This window comes from Amphibalanus amphitrite, unplaced genomic scaffold (assembly GCF_019059575.1).
Source record: "Amphibalanus amphitrite isolate SeventyFive unplaced genomic scaffold, NRLGWU_Aamphi_draft 000425F_arrow, whole genome shotgun sequence".
NCBI classification, from domain to species: domain Eukaryota; kingdom Metazoa; phylum Arthropoda; class Thecostraca; order Balanomorpha; family Balanidae; genus Amphibalanus; species Amphibalanus amphitrite.
The window spans coordinates 427,901-449,235 of NW_024881919.1; the positions used below are offsets into that span (position 1 = coordinate 427,901).

Consider the following 21,335-nt stretch of genomic DNA (forward strand, 5'->3'; position numbering starts at 1 on the left):
GCATACCAAAAATGTCCATCGCTCTCGTCATAGGATATTTAGATTTAAATAACTAACTTATCTACATCATTGTTTTGAACCAAATTAATACTCAGCCGCGAACGTATAAGGTATAACCCCTTGCCGTTTCGCTCCTGATCAAGCTAGAGCTTTGCGGAAAAAACGAGCGTGTTGCCCGTGACGAGAGAAAGCCGATAATACCCAATTTTAAGGTCCTAGGTCATGGGTTGACCTTCCAGGTCAGGTCAATGACCCAAAAGGCGGGAAAATTGGGACCTGTTAGAACGTCGTAGTGTGGCTGCTATGGGGTTTTTCGGGGTGCTGATCACGAATATCATGCTAGTTTTGATCACAGATGATGTCTTCATTCATTTAGGCCAGGTCGGGTTGGGTCAGGTCAGGTCAACCAGTAGAGGTCCTGCCAGGTATTTGTAGTAGGTGTCAACCGCCTCTGACAGCCTCGTAACATGTTACGAAGGCACCAAAACTACTTTGTAAACGTTCATGTGGTTGCTTAATTCGAATTGAGCTCGAAAAAACTGACCTAGAAACATGTCAAACTCGAAAAAGTGAACCGAGGTCACCAAAGGTCAATGACCTGACCTGACCTTCAGGTGACCTTGACACCCACCCTAATGCATGGGGGCAACATCATATCACATGTTTGAACGCTTGAAACCACGAAAAGACTGCAAACGCGCTGCTAATGCGAGCCGACATACGCTGAATCGCGGTTCCGGCCAAACATGGTCTCGAAAAGTAGGTCACAGGTTCAAAGGTCATTTGGGTCAGGGTCATGAAATTTTCAGGATGGGTGTTAAATTGATCAATGCGAGGGTACTGAAAGTTTCGTCGCAATTAGCCGCTTTTTCAGCGAGTTATTCGCGAAGAACCTTAGGGGGGTTGCATCAACCCCCCCCCCTGTGCGGGCGAGGTCATGTTTTGATAGCAAGACTGAAACAGACTTTTTTGGGTAGCCAGGAAATCGCATGCCAGAGCCTATTCAAATTCTTTTATCGGCCTTTATATGCACCAGTCGCATACAGGTACGGGATTTAGCATACGATTTCCAGACAATCGAAAGACTGTTTGGAGACAACAAAGGAAGGAATGAGTGAGTTAAGTTGAAAGTATTAACCCTCGCATGTGTAGGGGGGGGGGGTCGGATGGACCCCCCCCCATGGTTTTTTCGCGAATAACTCGCGTAAAAAGCGGCCGATCGCGACGAAAATTTCAGTACCCTCGCATTGATCAATTTTACACCTACCCTGAAAATTTCATGACCCTGACCCAAATGACCTTTGACCTGTGACCTCTTTTCCGAGACCATGTTTGGCCGGAATCGCGATTTCGCGTATGTCGGCTCGCACTAGCCGCGTGTTTGCAAGCTTTTCGTGGTTTCAAACGTTCAAACATGTGATTTGATGTTACTCCCGTGTGTGTCAAGGTCACCTGAAGGTCAGGTCAGGTCATTGACCTTTGGTGACCTCGGGTGACCTCGGGTCACTTTTTCGAGTTTTACATGTTTCTAGGCTAGTTTTTGGAGCTGAATTCGAATTTAGCAACCATTTGAACATTTACGAAGTAGTTTTGGTGACTTCGTAACATGTTACGAAGCTGTCAGAGGCGGTTGACACGTACTACGAATACCCGTCATGACGCCTACTGGTTGACCTGACCTGACCTGACCCGACCTGGTCTAAATGCTTCAAGACATCATCTGTGATCAAAACTAACACGATATTCGTGATCAGCACCCCGAAAACCCCCTTAGCAGCCACACTTTACGACTTTCTAACAGGTCCCGATTTTGCCGACTTTGGGTCATTGACCTGACCTGGAAGGTCAACCAATGACCTAGGACCTTAAAATTGGGTATCATCGGCTTCCTCTCGTCACGGGCAACACGCTCGTTTTTTCTGCGAAGCTCTAGCTCGATCAGGGGCCAAACGGCAAGGGGGGGGGTCCAACCGACCCCCCCCCCCCCTACACATTAGAAGCTGGCAAACGCCGCACACATGCGAGGGTTAATTTGGTTCAAAATGATGATGTAGATAACCTAGTTATTTAAAGCTAAATATCTTATGACGAGAGCGGTTGGCATTTTTGGTATGCAGTGTTATTCATTGAGAACCGGTCGGAGCGCTTGAGTCTTTAATTTAGTGGTCGCCGCTTACTAATCATGCGGCATACACGCCGCACATAACCGCCAATGCCGCAACGTAGCTTAGATTTCGAAGTAAGCATTTAGTCCCACCCTTCATAACAGCCGAGGCTGTGTTAGGGTCAAATAAGGAGAAGGCTCAACCTAGTAATCGCATGAAGTTCGCTCTGTCCATGTAATAATGAGCTTTCAGTGATTTTGCTTATTGAATATGCCACACACAAAATATATGCAGACAAAAGTGCGGCATTTGGAAGTAACTGATTGCAATTGCCAGGGGCGTGACCAGGTCAGAGAGGGTAGAGGTAACAAAATTACAAGTACCTACGTGAAAACTGGCCGAGATTGTATTGTGTTCCTGGAACTGGAAGCATCTCTAACGTTTTGGACTAACGTATTTCAAGGTATTAAGTGGCTTGGGAGTTGGGATGCTCAATGTTTCACTAACATTCACTTTCATAGTATTTTTATTCCCACCTGGCCGAAGGCGAGGGTTTGATGTGCAGCCCCAACGGTTTTCTCGAGATCGTTTGCAACGCGGTAAGGCTGGAGAGCTGAAATTTGACAAGCCTACCTGTACCTGAACATTGGCTTAAGCCGGATTTTTTTTACACCAACATAATTTTGAGGCTGAGGTCAGCTTACTGACCTATGACGTCACAAATAAATCTCGGAACGATGCAAAAAGTTGCAGCTTTACAGCGCCCTCAGTGAACCTTTTGCAGGGGATGAAACAAGTAACGGCATATAGTAACGGCTCTTGAGATTTCACATCAATTCCTCCAACTTTCCTAACTTTCACCCGAGGTCAAGCTGGTCACGTGACTTCACTATTACAAGTCAATGGGAAATATTGAAACATTGAAACTGTTATTTTGATGCCGGAAACGATCGAAGCCTATAATCAATTATCAAACACCTGTAATCGTGATTTCATACACTTTGCAAAGAGCGATTCTTAGGTTTTGCATTGAGGACCTTCCATGACGTCGTATATGCTGGTACTTTGTATGGTCGTTTGAGGTCATCGTTTTTCTTTTTGTCAATAAATTTGAATGGAATTAATCTCGCGAGTCGAATAAGCCACCAGTGTGTGAACTCACGGAACCCTGCTGAACCTAATCATATATACCTACATTCTATGTACAATAGCCGCTTTCACGACAAGTATCTAACACACATTCACTGTAATTGAATTTCCCTTTTACGCTGACATTTTGTCAGCATTTGCCGGATTTTCAATTATTTTTAATTATACCTGACATTTTTGTCAGCCTTAATTAAACGTAGTGTATTTTGATACGAAACGCCCAGAAACGAGTTTATACTGACATCGGAGCATGTCAGCCTTTGCCATGCAAATGCTGACATGAGGAATTAAACGATTTGGGCATCTGAGCCGGACGCCATGGTTTATTTCAGTTTTCCCTTCAAATTCGTTTTGGGTGGCCAACAGCCAACGCTATATGGAAGCAATCTAATCGATTGCGATTGCTTTTGCCGCATTTCCTACTGTCACACATAAAAACCGCTGAAATATTGCGCCATTAATTGTCACCATCTGTGCTCTCATTTCAAAAGTTAGGTACTTGTATATGGAAGCAAAAACAACCCCTGCATAATGACGTCATCAAAAACAGTTTATTGATAATTTTACCAATTAAAAGGCCAATATTTGGATTATTTGCACTAAAACGTGATAATATGCATATAATTGACCTTTGGAACACATTTTACTTACCATGGTACATGTAATTCTCGAGATTGGAAAAAAATATTTGACGTCATGTGGACCCCACATCACTTTGTCATTCACGCTGGAGACAAAGCTGACGACTGTTTAGGTTTTTCGGGATATGTTTGTGGTGGGTGCGCGTCTTATGAGTGATTACAAGGGAAGAATGGTTTCCTGAAGATAGTTCAAGACGTGAGGTAAGTCATATTCACGAAAAGAAATATTCAAGAATCACAAATTTAGTGTAGTTGGATTTCACTGATGTTAATAAATCAAAATAGGAAAGAACTGAGTGATTGAGCTAATCCTTCCAAACCCTACCTTATCTTAGGTGTATGTACACAAAATTTAGAGGCCATGTGGGCATGTAGGACCTGATCTTTACGATTTTTACTTCCTCTGTTGTTGCTAGTGTGCATGAGTTAAAAACATGAAAGTAGATAACCTTCATCGGATGTCAAGTTAGGATTCAAGGGCATTGACGGAGTGCCAGACTGGAAAAAAATCCATGCTACCATCAACATGTCCGGCATAATTGGTGAATACTGCCCCCCTTAATTGAAGGTGTTCGGCCACCACTGCTACCCAAGCATATCTTGGACCCCTCACTCCAGACTGCAAAAATCCATACACTATGCCAAACACCTTGTGGCTCTCATGCACCTAAATTCAGCGCAAACAGTTTTGCGCTGAAATTTTGATATTTGTGCCAAGAAATCACACCTATTTTATCCAAACTGTTCCAATCACATGAGAGAATGTCAACTGATGGAAAGGTGGGTACTCAATTCAAATGTAGAGTGTAGTGAGTAAGGTAAGCTAAGGTCAGATCTTATCGTCTCGTGCCAGAATTTCTGAAATTCTTAAATTTCACTTCCGCCAATTTTTTTCGTTCATCCTTACTCCAAAACTTTGGAACACTGAGTCATGCCAGACACTGCGCTGTAATTTTGGTGCCATTCAGTGAATGCGCTGTAATTTTGGTGCCATTCAGTGAATGGCACCAAAATTACAGCGCAGTGTCTGGCATGACTCAGTGTTCCAAAGTTTTGGAGTAAGGATGAACGAAAAAAATTGGCGGAAGTGAAATTTAAGAATTTCAGAATTTCTGGCACGAGACGATAAGATCTGACCTTAGCTTACCTTACTCACTACACTCTACATTTGAATTGAGTACCCACCTTTCCATCAGTTGACATTCTCTCATGTGATTGGAACAGTTTGGATAAAATAGGTGTGATTTCTTGGCACAAATATCAAAATTTCAGCGCAAAACTGTTTGCGCTGAATTTAGGTGCATGAGAGCCACAAGGTGTTTGGCATAGTGTATGGATTTTTGCAGTCTGGAGTGAGGGGTCCAAGATATGCTTGGGTAGCAGTGGTGGCCGAACACCTTCAATTAACCCGCGCCCGGCTGGGGGTCCTGGATTTCCACGCCCTGCTGGGGGGGGGGTGTTTGAACACCCCCCCTTGTAACTCTGCTCCTGGGCCACGTAGCGATACGCGGAAGGCGGCGTTCGAAAGAGCGTAAAAAATAATGACGAAATCACTTCGGTCAATTTTTTGGTCAGGTCAAAGGTCAGGTCACCAGAGGTCATTGAAGGCAAAATTTCGCCGATTTCCAGGTCGAATGGCGAAAATTTCTAAGAAGCCAACGCATAACTCGGGAACCAATAGAGCTACAGCGCCGCGGAAAAGCGCATTCGATAGCCCTATTAACGCCCTTTCTGAGTAATTCTCTCAGATTTGACCTAACGTCAACGGTTTTGCCTGCAGGGGGCAAAAACTGCAAAAATAGCCGATTTTTTCGGAAACAGTTTTTCTTCAATAACTTTTGATCCAAGCCCTGTACGAGCTTACTTTTACCGGCATCGTGTTCCTCTCGTCAAGGCGCATCGAATGAACTAAAACTTGACCTTGAAAGGTCAACTTGAAAATTTGACCTCAGGTCAAGGTCATGACCTGACCGGAAAGGGTCATGTTGCATATCAGTCGATCCGTATCGTCGAGCTGAACACATCTAAGGCGTTTTCATCGCTCTAGCATGCCTCTATCAAAAGTTATTTGCGAAAAACTGTTAGATACCATTCGTGACCTAAGATGACCTCAGGACATAAACAAGGGTCACGGACACCATTTTCATGTTCAGTGTGTCTAAACCACTTGTAATTCAGTGTTTGGGAGTGTTTATAATGTCTTTTGTCCAAAAGAGGCGCATTTCAATTTTCTCCCATTGACTTATAATGGGGAGGTCGTAAAATTGACCTGACCTTAGGTCATCGATATCAAAATTCTGAGATATACATTTTGTACATGCTATTGCTCTTAGCAATCGCTGAAAGTTTCAAAGCGATCGGTCACTCGGTGTAGCTATGACAGACATTGAAACTTTTTATGAGGTGAGGTCACTTCAAGTGACCTGGTGACCTGACCTTGAATGACCTTGGTCTGAAATTTTCACAACATGTGTAGAATTGATGTATGATAAGGTGTACCAAAAACGGCGGCGCTCCGCGCCGCCGTTTTTGAGATATTCGCAAAAAACCACAAGGGGGGGGGGTGTTCAAACACCCCCCCAGCAGGGCGCGGGTTAAGGGGGGCACTGCTGACTTTGGACTTTGGTCCCATTCTTTCAATGCAAAGCCCATAGGGCTGATGTTAAAATGCCAAAATCAAAGGGGGGCATGGTTCCCCGTTGCCCCCCGTTCCGCCACCTATGTTGGGTAGGTTATTTCAACTGTTGACTGCCCTGACACTCTTTACTCAAGCTTGTGGTAATAGTAATCCGAAGCCTAGCATCCCACAAAGATGCCAGATATGAGATAGGGTTCTATGAGGATCCAATCCTTTTTTACCATATTCTACCTACTCGTATAGGTACATACCTACCTACTTCATGGAAAAACATTTGCATGCATGCAAGAAGGTACCTACCTACGTGCTTGCTTGAAGTATGAAGTTTCTTGGGCACGCAAACAGTGAATAATATGTGAGGCCTTGGTGTTCAGCTGCTTACAAACTGACTTCTGATATTATTCCATCATGCTATACTGACAAAAGAGCAAATATTCAATATGTGTCTGTTAAGGTATTGTGATGTATTTATGGCTCACCTGCTAAGTGGTGCTGATAGGCTTCCTCACCAGACCCTTCAATGGGGAAAAGGACAGACAGGAAGCATGAAGATAGAGATGCGCCAGCCGCAAATCTCAAATGGGTAAAGCATGGGAGAGGTTGGGATGGTGTGTCTGCTGGTTATGTGCTGATGCTGTTCATTAGGTATAGTGCTTAAAGGTAACGTCTTGCACCTTAACATTAGTTTTGAGCTGACATAGTTATGTAGCCAAGTCTGGGGCAGTCAGGCTTAGAAACCATGTTCTGCCTTGGTCCCAAGTTTTACAAGTGCCTGGTGTTGAAGAAGTTTGTTCCTTCTATGACACATTGTGCCTTCACAAGGCAGTATCTCTAAACCATTGGTGTTGGTCTAGCAATGTCCCAAAAGTTGTCTATTTGGGTGGGAAACGACATCCAAATGAAATTCATTTTCCACTCTCACCACCATTTTTAAGAACAATTTTCCACTCCCAAGTCCCAACCAAGAAAACATAGATTTTTTACCTATAGAAAGACAGTTGTGTGGATGCCCAGTTAGCATCAAACATTCTACACCCTAGAATAAAATGCATGCTTTTTGTCATTTCTCACTCCTTTTTGATCTAGTCGAATCAGCAGTTTTCCACTCTCTCCCCTCTTTTTGGTGGGTAATTTTCCCCTCTGACACCCAAGACAAAACTCAATTTTGGGACACTGTTAAGTGATCTTCTAGCATCTCCATGTAAAGTGGGGCTAGTACGGCGCTGAGCGGGTTGCCCATAGCCAAGCCTGATTTTTGGACGAATTCTCTGCTGACGAATTGAAAAGACCCGAAGCTGACGCATAGTTGGACTAAGCCGATAAAATGTTCTTTCGGTAGGGGGGCGCTGTGTGTCATCGATGCCCTGTAGGACGCGGCGAACCGCACGCATGGCTACTTCTACGCTCACATTAGTGAAAAGTGACTTCACATCAAACGAGACCATCCTCTTCCCTCTCACATCTGCGTCTTTTAGCCGGTCGAGAAGGTCAGCGGAACTCTTCAGGTGTGAGCAGCTGATGCTCCCCAACGCGGCTGATAGTTTGGTGAGACATTTTGCGAGGCGGTGTGGGGCATTGTCCACCCCCGAGGTGATGGGGCGCATGGGGATGCCTTCTTTGTGAAGCTTTGGCAGACCCATCGTCTGTGCTGATCTTGGGTTTCTCTTCCAAAAGGTACTGTAAACGCTTGCCCCTTTCTGATCGCCTTAGAAGTTTTCTGGCTTCTTTGTTAAACCTTTCGGACTCTTTCTTACAAGAGTCGGAAGGAACTTCCTCGTAGACGATGGCATCTGGGATCTGATAGGAGTTCGTTCATTTTTTCGTCATATGTTGAACGGTCCAGGATGACAACACCTCCACCCTTGTCACTTGTGCTAATGACGATGTTGTCGTCTTTAGCGAGGTCTTTCAGGCTAAGCATATAGCGTCTGGGAATTGAGAGATGAGAAGAGGAAGCCATCGTCTTCAGACATGTGACAAATCCTTGTTTGAAGCCTTTGTCCACCTCCGAGTCAGTAGACTTGATGTTTCTCATCATGAAGGCTAGGTAGCTTTTACTGTTCTTGCCAGTGTCAAATTTGAGTCCCAATGACAGCGCTTCAGTTTCTACTTGACTGAGTGGCCGACTAGACAAGTTGGTGATCAGGCGAGCATCTCCAGCATGTTTTCAAGAGCTTGATGCGCAGAGCCGGGACAGTTTGCCCAGTAACAGTTGTAGGTGCCTTTTCGCCTTGCGTTTTAATTGTTCCTCAAGGTGTGCTGGAAAGGGCTGCCGGAAACGACTTCTTAAAATGGCTGCTCTGTTGCTTAAAGTTTCGGAGTTTCCACACCATCCTCTAGATAAGCTCTTGCAGCCTTTGAACGGGTGCTGTTTCGAGTACAGTTGACGAGGTGCAGAACGAGGGAGAACTTGCTCTTCTATGCAGTCTTTCAAAAATAATGCTTGGTTCTCAGTTCTAAAATATTTCTCACGTAGATAATACTCTCGTCTTATTTCCAGCTCACCTCGAGGAACAATTAAAACGCAAGGCGAAAAGGCACCTCTAACTGTTACTAGATAAACTGTCCCGGCTCTGCGCATCAAGCTCTTGGAAACATGCTGGAGATGCTCGCCTGATCACCAACTTGTCTTGTCGGCCACCCAGTCAAGAAGAAACTGAAGCGCTGTCACTGGGACTCAAATTTGGCACTGGCAAGAACAGTAAAAGCTAGCTAGATTTCGTAATGAGTAACATCAAGTCTACTGACTCGGAGGTGGGCAAAAGCTTCAAACAAGGGTTTTTCACATGTCTGAAGACGATGGCTTCCTCTTCTCATCTCTCGATTCCCAGACGCTACATGCTTAGCCCGAAAGAGCTCGCTAAAGACGACAACATCGTCATTAGCTCAAGTGACAAGGATGGAGGGGTTGTCAATTGTCATCCTCGACCGTTCAACATATGACGAAAAAATGAACGAATTCCTATCAGATGCCACCGTCTACGAGGAAGTTCCTTCCGGCTCTTGTAAGAAAGCGTGCGAAAAGCTTAACAAAGAAGCCAGAAAACTTCTAAGGCGATCAGAAAGGGGCAAGCGTTTACAGTACCTTTTGGAAGAGAAACCAAGATCAGCACAGATGAAGGGTCTGCCAAAGCTTCACAAAGAAGGCGGCCCCACGCGCCCCATCACTTCGGGGGTGGACAGTGCCCCACACCGCCTCGCAAAATGTCTCACCAAACTATCAGCCGCGTTGGGGAGCATCAGCTGCTCACACCTGAAGAATTCCGCTGACCTTCTCGACCGGCTAAAATACGCAGATGTGAGAGGGAAGAGGATGGTCTCGTTTGATGTGAAGTCACTTTTCACTAATGTGAGCGTAGAAGTAGCCATACATGCGGTTCACCGCATCCTACAGGGCATCGATGACACACAGCGCCCCCCTACCGAAAGAACATTTTATCGGCTTAGTCCAACTATGCGTCAGCTTCGGGTCTTTTCAATTCGTCAGACGAGTGATTCAGTATTGATTGTTTTGTCCTCATGATCATGAAGCTCGTTTTAGTCTCGTTCATTTTCAGAGAGTTTCGTGGAAACCACTTTTCTAGTGCGGAAATAGAGCACTCGACTCAATCTCTGAGGTCAGTGATGCCGTTCTCGGAAGGATGGGCCCTGTCGTTCGCGCAAGAAATTATTTTACCATAAGGAATAAAATAATCTGTCTCCTGTCAGTGAGATAAGTTTCAAACCAGTGGGAAGGCATGCCACACCAGGCCAGCTTCTCGATGAGGGCGCCGTAATCGACGCTGTCAAACGCTTTGCTCAAATCCACTGCCGTTATCGACGGCAGCAGGCCCTGGTCGGTGTTGTCTGGCACCCAGGTGACGTCGATCAGAGCGTCCTAAGTCGAGTTTACAGTCTGTCTTAAAAGTACCTACCGCTCAAAGTAACGGTGGATCCATCAAAGCTGACCGAGGAAGAGCCTGCTATAATTTGAAATTTACCGAACCAATTGACCTGGGGAATGGAAGAGGATGTCGATTGCTTCGGTGACGGTCAGGCTTGATGGATCCCCCGCACTGTTGCGCGGTACTTTCAAGACAGACTATACATACGTACAATATTTTCGGTTACTTTGGTCAAGACGCTCAGTAAAGATATGGGTCTAAAATTGCTTGGCAATGTGCGGTCACTATGTAGATTTAAAAATCAGCACAATGCACGTCGTTTTACAAGCCGAGGAAAAGACACCGGAGACCAGTAATGCGTTCACTCTGCGCAGCAGCAGCGGACCTTCCGCAGGGTAACACTGCCTGACTGTTAGCAGAGGGACCCCCGTCGGCACCGGCGGCCGACAGCTCCGTCAGCGTCGCCGGGTGAGCTTAAACATAGCGGCGCAGACTCTCACTGGTCTTACGAGCCGCGACTTATCTTCACTCACTGTCACCCCTGCCGCCAGTCGGAAGCCCACAGGGGAGACAAAGTCATTGAGTGCGTCGGGATCAGGCAGTAGTCACATGGGCGTCATCACTTTCGTTCCCAGATGACGGCCAAATTTCCGCATGGTGCTCCAAAATCCGCGAAAATCTTTAGAGAGCTTTTGCTGTTTAACTGCTTTTTCAGGGACAGATACAGCGCTTTGTCATCAGGCTGTGTAAACGGCTGCCAATCGGCTTGTGTAATGTTTTAAGCATTAATGGCCTCCCCCACCTAAGCTAGAGCGTCCTGGAGCCACGGGCAGTGGGGCCGGCGCGTCCGCACACTACATTCTGGACACTGTTTATCGGTTAGACTGTTCCAGGTGCGCATAAAGATGTCCAGCAGCACGTGAGCATCAGTGGCGCTACCCAACTCTTCCCAATCAGACAACAAAAAGTCCAGGCTCAGTGTGTCCCAGTCAGTGCAGAGCCGGGCCCTGCACCGTACTGACTCAGAGCATGCAACGGCGGCTCTGAGGGCTCTCTACCGGTTATGCTGAGGTGCCTACCGAAGGCACCACATAAGCCCTTAGTCTCGCTGAGCTTTAATCCCATACCGGCCTTTTGAGCGCGCAACGCCAGTGCACTAATGGTCCCACACCGCTAGCTGTAAGGACGTCATACCGAGGTATCTGAGGGTCCCACATAGGCTCATCATGGCTATGGCCACTCACCGGTGACTCTGAGAGTCCTGACCGGCGACTCTGAGGGTCCTTCACTAGCCATCACCGGTCCCTGAGAGCACCGCCTGAGGGTATCACTCCAAAACCTCAACGGATCCCGCACCCTCAGTGAGGGCCCCACACCGACGCCTCTGAGAGCCCCAAAGGGTAACCGATAATCGAAGCGCTTCTGAAGGCGACACACTGACATCTTTACCACGCTGATCTTTTGGGTCCCACCCACAGGGCTTCTGAAAACAGTACACAACTTGCAATCACGCTGAACTCTTGACCAACGCCGGCCTCTGATGACCCCTAAGCTTTCGAGCCTGCCTAAAGAAGGCCTGTCCCATGCGAGAGCCTGCAGGACAGGATCCGGCCACAGACCTCTCGGCACTCACTCACTCAAGTCCTACGGTAGTCCGAAAACTTAATAAGTGCTCAGCTTCAGATGACTCTGTCACACTCATGGTGAGTCTGGCTGCGCGCATAGGGTATTACTCGTTGGCTCGGGAGGCTCACATCAAGCGATCGCATAGGGCCATTTCGGGGCTTCGAAGGTCGTTCGTGCGAACAGAGCGTCTCACCAGGCTCTCATGGGCTGAGTTTGCTTGGCGAGTCCCTTTCACTCATTGAGCCCAAAATGTAACACTTTGTGTTGGGCAGCGTATGTACAGTGTCCGTCAAAATGTGTGCACGTCCCCTTCACATGCGCACGTTCAGAGTAGCAACCAAACCGTGATAGCCATGAAAATGAAACCTCGGTCCACACGAGATTCAGCTATCGGGCAAGTTTCAGCGCCATTCGCCGAGTTAATTGGTAGTTTTTGTAAGCGCAACAATTTAAGCAGTAAGCACCCCTGACCTGACACACGTCACGTGTCGTGTCGGTCACCAATATGCATCAAAAGTAGTTGTTACTTCATGATTGAAGAAGTAGATCTCCATCTCCCTGATATAGCACCGCTTGTCGATCGGTCGGACGATTGATGAATCCAATTTTTAGACAAATCCATTCACTTTCAGCTCAGTTGTGCACCTCGACGTGACCCCATCCTTTTCGATCACTTTCTCGAGGCGCTCGCGATACGCCAGCGCGGCTTTCTGGCGCATCTCGACAGTGATCTCTGCGAAGGCGGCTCTAGTCCGACCTTTCAACTCTAGAAAGTTCGCCGGCCGCGTCACGTATACCTTCGACTTCACATACCCCCACATGAAAAGTCACACGGGTGAGGTCGCGCGAGCTTGGTGGCCAGGGCAGATTGGGCTAAGCGAGCGCGGTGGACAGAGCAGATTGGGCGAAGCTCGACCTCACTCCGTGTGACTTTCATGTGGGGGTTTGTGAAGTTGAAGGTATACGTGGCGTGGCCGGCGAACATTCGGGAGTTTAAAGGCGTCGCATCAAAGCCACCTACGCAGAGATCGCCGTCGAGATGCACAAGAAAGCCGAGCTGGCGTACCGGCGAGCGCCTCGAGAAAGTGATCGAAAAAGATGGGCTTCACGTCGAGGTGCACAACTGAGCTGAAAGTAAATGGTTTTGTCTGAAAATTGAATGAATATAATCCCAAACGTGTACCTATATACAGGGCTATTTTTAAAGGGGGAAAGGGGGAATTTCCCCCTTCGAAAATTCCACTCTCCCTTTCAAATTGTGTCAGAATGGCTAGGGAGGGAAGGGGGAAGTTCCCGGGCTTTCAAAATTATTTTTGAGACCATTTTCAATTAATTTGCTATTCAGATTTTATAGTCATCGTTATTCAGATTCTAGTCATCAATCAACGTTGCTGGCGCTAAGATATGATCAATGAGTGTGGGCAGTGGCACCGCCGGGGCGGAACTTGGTATATCCGGAACTCCAGATTTGACCCGATACCGATCGGATGGTCGGTGAGACCGTCTCTTGTGTTGTCTCTTCGCACTCACTCAGGGGTGGATCCAGGAAAACTCCAAGGGGAGGGTCATGAATCGAAGTGGTGCCCCTACCTATACCCAAAATTAAAAACTCAACGGATTTATGCCACTTAATTTTGCTGGTGCCCTAATTTCATTTTGGGGGGCTGTGGTGTCCCTGTTAGGCCGCAGGTGCCTCTGACAGGTTCGTGGTGCCGCTGGAAGGAACGTGGTGCCCCTGACAAGTCTGACGTGCCAAAGACAGACCTGTGGTGTCCCTGACATACCCATGGTGCCCCTGCGAGGCCGGTGGACCCCTGCTAGGCCGGTGATGCCCCTGCTAGGCCGGTGGTGCCCCTGGCTGGCCTGTGGTGCCACTGCTAGGCCGCTGGTGCCCCTGGGCCCTGACAGGACTGTGGTGCCCCTGACAAGCCTGGAGTGTCCCCGACAGGCATGTGGTGCCCCTGACAGGCCCGTGGTGCTCTTGCTAGGCCTGTTGTGCCCCTGACAGGCCTGTGGTGCCCCTGGTGTGCCTGTTGCCCCTAGGCCCAGACAGGACTGTGGTGCCTCTGACAAGCCTGAAGTGCCCCCGACAGGTCCGTGGTACCCCTGTGAGGTCGATGGTGCCCCTGGCAGGTCTGTGGTGTCCCTGGCAGACCTGTGGTGCTCTTGCTAGGCCGATGGTGCCCCTGCTATGCCTGTGGTGCCCCTGTCAGGCTTGTAGGGTCCCTGCTAGGCCGGTAGTGCCCCTGGCAGACCTTTGGTGCCCCCGGGCTCCAGGGGGGTCAGGACCCATGTGACCCCCCCCTTGGATCCGCCACTGCACTCACTGACATCGGTACTGGCGTCGGCTGGAAACCGGCGGGGGACGGGGGTCATGACTTCCCCGAATTTTATTCCCCCTCAAGTTTTCCTGTAAAAGTAACCCTGCCTATGTAGTGTGAAAAAATTATCCAATTTGGTTAAGAATGCAGGAAGTTATTCAAGTTTCAAATAGGGAATTTTACGCGAGTCACCCTGTAGAACAAATTTCTTGAACGCCAGACATTAGGTAGCTCTGGTGGTTGCAACCGAGATAGATGAACCATAGTTTTCAGCCTGGCCACAGACTTGGCTATCTCAACTCAAAACTGGCGCAGGTAAAGGTGGGGCAGTACCTTTAACCATTGAGCTTATTGCCGCCCTGCAGCAGGTCAGGCACCTGCAACCCAGCAGCAGCCTGCACCAGCTGACGCCCTTCCTGGATTCCAGCGGCCTGCTCAGAGTCGGCGGACGACTTCGGCACGCCCAGCGCAACTATGAGACGAAGCATAAAGTGATGTTATCTGCCCGTGGAGTTATCATCCGGCTGATCGTCACCGATCCACACAGGAAGCTCGCCCACGCCAGGACGGAGCACGTCCTGACTCACCTGAGCTAACAATACTGGATCAGGTCTCTCTTCGGCAGAGAGACCGTGAAACGATTCACACGCGCTTGCACACCCTGTCGAAAAAGGTCAGCACAGCCGCTGCCACCACGAATAGGTGACCTGCCAGCCCTCCGCATGAGCGGGCCGGCGCCAGTGTTCGCGCGAGTGGGCGTGGACTTCTTTTGACCGATGACCGTCAGGAAACGCCGAAAACGAGAGAAACGGTACGGGTGGGTGTCACTTCACATGCCTGTTCACCCGTGCGGTCCACATCGAGCTCGCCCACTCATTGGACACTGACTTATTCATCATGGCCATGAGACACATGATGGCCAGACGAGGCAAGGTCAGACTCGTGTGCTCTGGCAAGGTACAATTCTGCGCGCCGACGAGCGTGAGCTGCGGCAGGCGCTCCAGCACTGGCACCAGTCCAAGATCGCCGACACTCTCTCACAAGAAGGGTTTGATCGACTCTTCAAACCACCGGCCGCGCGGCACTTCGGCGGCGTGTTCGAGCACGCGGTCAGCCAAACGCGCCCTGGCAGCTATGCTTGGTGACAGGGTCGTTGACGACGAGACGCTGCAGACGGTGGTGACTGATGTCGAAGCGCTCCTGAACGGACGTCCGCTGACGCACGTCAGCACCGATCCTGACGTCTACCAACCTCTGACACCGAACTACTTCCTCATCGGACGAGCCTCCCCTCAGCTGTCGCCCGGTGTGTTCACCGACAGTGACATGTGCAGCCGACGGCGCTTGAAGCACACGCAGGTGCTGCTGGTTCATTTCCGGCAACGCTGGCGGCGGGAATATCTGCCCACGCTGACCGTGCGCTCCAAGTGGTTCAGGGACAAGACCGAGGTCAAGGTCGGAGAGCTAGTACTGCTGTCCGAAGAAAACGTAGGCCGCGTGGACATTGGCTGGTGGGACGAGTGGAGCGTGTGATACCCGGCGCAGACGGCTGTATTATTCGCGTCGTGGACGTGGCGACTGCCACCGGTCAATGTAGGCGGCCTGTCACCCGCCTCTGCCGACTGGAGTGCGACGGTAATGGCTGTTGGAGCCAGGCTGAAGTGTCTTGTGCGGTGTTAGATTTGTTTATGGTAGTGCTTCCAAGCTAGCGGTAGTCTCTGTTCGCGTACGTTCACTTCGGTAATTAATGTGAGTTCTGTGTTGTACGCTTTGCGATGGTTGTTGATGTGCCGACCATGTGACAGCACCTTCACTGCCGCCAGTGCCTCTCAAGCGTTTGTACTTAACGATATGTGCCAGTGTCTGTGTCAACGTCCAGCTGCTAAGACCGCTAAGACTGCGCCGTCACTGGTTTCATGAAAGGTCGCGTGATTGTTGTCGGGAATGATCTCCGCCTTGGTGAGACACTAATGTGTATTGTACGCGAGTGTGTGTTTGTAAAGTGTGCGCGGATGCGAATAGTTTGAGCGTGTCAGTGTAGTTTGAATGATTGTTCGTGTGTGGTTTGATTTTCCGCGGATGATTGCGAAAAAAACCGGGCCGGCTATGCAAGCGAGCAAAGACGGCCGGCGCTTGGCACGGTCGGTCCGTCGCACCAGCGCACATGTGTGTGTCATGTTACCCCTGTCCTGGTTCTTATATATAGACAATATAGACTTTTATGCACAAATTTTTACGTTATATAGGTATAGACTCTTTATAGACTTTTACGACAGAGGGCCCACGTGTTGTGTACCGTGAGGGCTGAGACGGGACGGGGCCGGACAGTCTTCGACGCGACTCTGCCGGTGCCAGGCCGCGCGGGCGTACGACGTGGCCGACGTGCCATTTTTTTTTTTAAATAAATTTAGTTCGAATGTTTGAATGGACGGATTGACAGAGCCGAGGCCAATGCTAAGCAGAGCTTGTTGCGTAGAACCCGACTCCTACCGCCCGATCGCGCAATCCCGGGTAACGGGAGAATTTAGATGCTAAAGTTTAACGTGCCCTTCAAAGCCGGACACGGCCTGTCCCACTCGACTGACTTCAACTGGCTGCGGATGCTCCCACCAACCGCAGACGATCCCCGTCAGGAGTCTCAAATATCGAGCGCCGGAGCGACTCGAACCCAGGCTCTCACTACCGGGAGTCCGGTGCTCTACCAACTGAGCTACGGGGCAGGCCATAACGAGAACGACGAATTGCACTGCACCTGTGGTCGCCATATTTTAACCTTTTTAGCCGTTTGGCTATCATTCCAGAATAGACTTTTACATAGACGAACAATAACTTTATAAGTACTCCAGGTGACGAACGAGTACGAGTAGTACGAGTGAACGAGTACGGATACGCGCAAACAGCAGGGGAAGAGCTGGGGGTAGAATATGCCGACCCCTTACATGCCGTGCAATGCATTAAACACCCACTGATCTATTGTTTTAACAAAAAGAAGACCTTTGGGGCCCTGTCCCTCACTTCGTTAGCACAAACAATGATTGGGGTCTGGGGGCCCTGGCCGTTAGTCCCGGTTGGACGTCTGCTGTGCCAGGCAAGTGCTCTGCCTACCTCATTAGTGTTCTCATTTACAAAATTAGGGACGTACCCACGGGGGGAGGGGGGCGGACGGGGCGCGCGCCTTCCCCTTGGGGCATGAGGAGGCCCCCGTATGGAATCAGGGCCCCCGTGGACTGAAGACCCAGGTTGACCAAAATCACGTCGGAGGCGAACGAAATTCACGGGAAAAAATCACGCCAGGACAATCAAGGTCCTCTGACCAGCCTGACAGCTAGGGTCCTTCTCGCTTCCTGGGGCCTCCTGTGAATAACCGTTAGTGTCTGTGTCCGACCGCTAGGGCCCCTCTGACTCCTCAGTAGAGAGGAGACCCTCTGTAGGTAGGAGGCCGTCTGTAGAGAGGAGGCCCCTTTACGAGTAGAGAGGGGGCCCTCTGTAGAAAGGATTGGAGGCCCTCTTTAGAGAGGAGCCCCCTCCCCCGGGATTCCACCGCCCCCCCCCCCCCGCTGGCGAAGTCCTGGGCACCTGCCTGTACAAAGTCAACTCATTTCGTTAGAGAAAGTTATTACAAGAAATAATTTCGCTTTATACGGCCATCATATACCCACTCTCGATCATGACGAAGTGGCTCCCCGGTCAAGCTGCCTACTTAGGTACTCGTCCTATCAACCTAGGCGTCAGGTCGGTCGCGCCGGTGCGGTATACATAAATTTGGCGGGCGTCGGCCGTGCCCGAAGTGTTCCTTTCCCTTTCCCCTGCCAACCATGAAAGAAACGCCGTTTTCCCGTCATGTCAGGATGTGCTGGCATAAGCTGACACGTTAATTAAACGATCAAAAATGTCAGCTTAAAAATGTCACCCTTAAATAGACGCTGTTTATTTGTGTCAGCCTTTGCTGGAAATTCGACTATGTATGATATTTGATGCGATTTGGTCAAATTTGGTTCATAGTTCATTCTTATTTGCTTTAGCTTGGGTTGCACTAGTTGCCTATTGACCTTATTTATCATATCATCAGACGTTCCTTTTAAATCAAACATTGGAACAAAAGTACGTTATGAAAGTAGCTAGAGTAAAAAATATTTGGCTAGATTCGTCTGACATCCGCCATGAAAACGGCTGATACATGGCCTCATTTGACCAGCTCATGTTGACCTCAGCGGTTTTGATGTGACTTCGACCTGAGGAAAACACCTTAAGCTGACCTCTTCCAAATACAGTATCATTACGATCAACCGGTGACCTCTGTGGTCAGGTCATATGCCCTGAACCAGGGATTCAATTTTCGGTCAATAAATCCCCCAAATGGTCGCAGTGCACCGTTATTTCGGTTCCTGACACTTATCTTGCACCAATAACACCATCGTGTTTGTGATGCTCTGCCACGTAGAATAATGTGCTGATATTTTGGAAAGCTTAACCTAACCCGCGCCGGGCCGGGGGTGTTTGAACACCCCCCCCCTGCGGTTTTTCCAGATATCTCAAAAGGGCGGCGCGGAGCGCCGCCGTTTTTGCACACCTGTTCGTGCATCCTTTACGCACATGTTGTAAAATTTCAGACCCGGGTCACCTTATCTCAGGTCACCAGGTCACGCGAAGTGACCTCACCTCATAAAAAATAAGAATGCTCATCATAGCTACACCGACTGAACGATTGCCTTGAAAGTCTCAGAGAAATATTTGAGCAACACTACCTATAAAATGTATCTCTCGGAATTTTGATACCTATCGATGACCTAAGGCAGTGGCGCAGCCAGGGGGGGTCAGAGGGTCAGCTGACCCCCCCGAAATTTCTGTCAGGGGCCCGCTCGAGAGAGAGAGAGAGAGAGTGAGAGAGAGAGAGAGAAAGAGAGAGAGAGAGAGAGAGAGAGAGAGAGAGAGAGAGAGAGAGAGAGAGAGAGAGAGAGAGAGAGAGAGAGAGAGAGAGAGAGAGAGAGAGAGAGAGAGAGAGAGAGAGAGAGAGAGAGAGAGAGAGAGAGAGAGAGAGAGAGAGAGAGAGAGAGAGAGAGAGAGAGAGAGAGAGAGAGAGAGAGAGAGAGAGGTCTTAATCTAACCGGACGAGAGAACTGGCCCCGGCCCCTGGGAGAATGGGCCCGGGCCCCCTGAGTGGATGGGGCCCGGGCCTCCCCGTGGATGGGTCCGGGCCCCGGGAGAACAGGCCCCGGGCCCCGGGTGGACGGGGCCCGGACCCCCGGTTGGATGGGGCCCGGGCCCCCGGGAGAACGGGCCCGGGCCCCGGGAGAACTGGCCCGGGCCCCTTGGAGAACGGGCCCGGGCCCCCCGTGGATGGGTTCGGGGCCCCAGGAGAACGGGCCCCGGGTGGACGGGGCCCGTTGGATGGGGCCCGGGCCCCCGGGAGAACTGGCTCGGGCCCCTGGGAGAACGGGCCCGGACCCCCTGGGTGGATGGGCCCCCGTGGATGGGTCCGGGTCCCCGGGAGAACGGGCCCGGGCCTCCCGGAGAACGGGCCCAGGCCCCCGGGAGAACTGGCCCGGGCCCTCGGGAGAACGGGCCCGGGCCCTCGGGAGAACGGACCCGGGCCCCCGGGAGAACGGGCCCCGGGCCCCCCGTGGATGGGTCCGGGCCCCGGGAGAACGGGCCCCGGGTGGACGGGGCCCGGACCCCCGGTTGGATGGGGCTCGGGCCCCCGGGAGAACTGGCTCGGGCCCCTGGGAGAACGGGCCCGGACCCCCTGGGTGGATGGGGCCCGGGCCTCCGTGGATGGGTCCGGGTCCCCGGAAGAACGGGCCCGGGCCTCCCGGAGAACGGGCCCGGGCCCCCGGGAGAACTGGCCCGGGCCCTCGGGAGAACGGGCCCGAGCCCCGGGAGAACGGGCCCCGGGCCCCGGGAGAACGGGCCCCGGGTGGACGGGGCCCGGAGCCCCAGGTGGACGTGGCCCGGGCCCCCGTGTGGATAGGGCCCGCGCCCCCGTGTGGATAGGGCCCGGGTCCCCGGTTGAATGGGGCCTGCTAGGGTGACCCGCTTGCTCCGCAACGCGAATAAGGGGTATTTTCGATCGGTGGGCGTTTGGTTGGTCTTGTGTTCGTGGGTTATGTATCCATTTCGGTCGATTGCTTTTTGACGGCTAAGCATTTTGGTTTAGGAAAAAATATCCATTGCATCGAGGTACTGGTGTCTGATAGGCAAGCGTTCTACTATATACGTGCTATATACCATGTCATGTGTAGTTTATAACAAACGTTGACGTAGGTTATTGAAAAATGAAAGGCATCGATGAGTTACTATGTAGAGGTTTGAAACATTTATATTTTTAAGAATACTGCTGCTCATCATGCAAAAGCGATGGTTGGATTTTGGACAAAATTGAATGCTCTTTCCAACTATGCCATTTTCAACGCTCAAACGTACCAGTTTATGCAGTGAAACCTGTGTAATTAAGTTAGTCATTAACAAATACCATTTTCTCCAGCGGTTTGTTCCACCTTGTTTTTGATCAATTAGCTTTTCACAATTTTTCCATGCGAGGCTGTGCATTTCTTTTGCCAACAGGCGTTGTTAGAACCCGCTCCGTCAAACGGTCACCCAAAAATAGCATTAAGTCCCAAATCTGTCCGAAACGTCAATTTTCCAGCATAAGTGCCCTCACGGGTGCACGATGCGCCTGCCATCCCTGCACCGCACACCATTCGATAGCCCGTTCGATTCCCTACACGATACTGTGTTCCCCGTGCCGATCGGGCCCACGGTTACCGAGCCATACTGCACGGGACCGGACCAGTGTCGGGCAAATTCAGCCATTTTCGCACGATTTTGCAAGCCGATTTATGCATGTATTGTAAAGTCTATGACGCGAATTTCCACTTTTTAACCCTCGCCCTGGCATTTTTCATAACACGGCCTGGCAGGGGGGGGTCGATGCGACCCCCCCCTCGCGATTGGCTCCTATGGCACCTAGAAAC

At 50.2% G+C, this 21,335-nt stretch overlaps 1 protein-coding gene across 1 annotated transcript; it reads left to right on the top strand.

Moving 5' to 3' along the window:
- Positions 1 to 3,813: 3,813 nt before the first annotated feature.
- On the top strand, positions 3,814 to 16,590 carry LOC122391182. Its single transcript, XM_043384860.1, has 2 exons — positions 3,814 to 4,091; positions 14,792 to 16,590. Exon 2 carries the CDS (start codon positions 15,262 to 15,264, stop codon positions 15,895 to 15,897), a length of 636 nt encoding a protein of 211 aa, XP_043240795.1. The 5' UTR covers positions 3,814 to 4,091; positions 14,792 to 15,261; the 3' UTR covers positions 15,898 to 16,590.
- Positions 16,591 to 21,335: the final 4,745 nt, after the last annotated feature.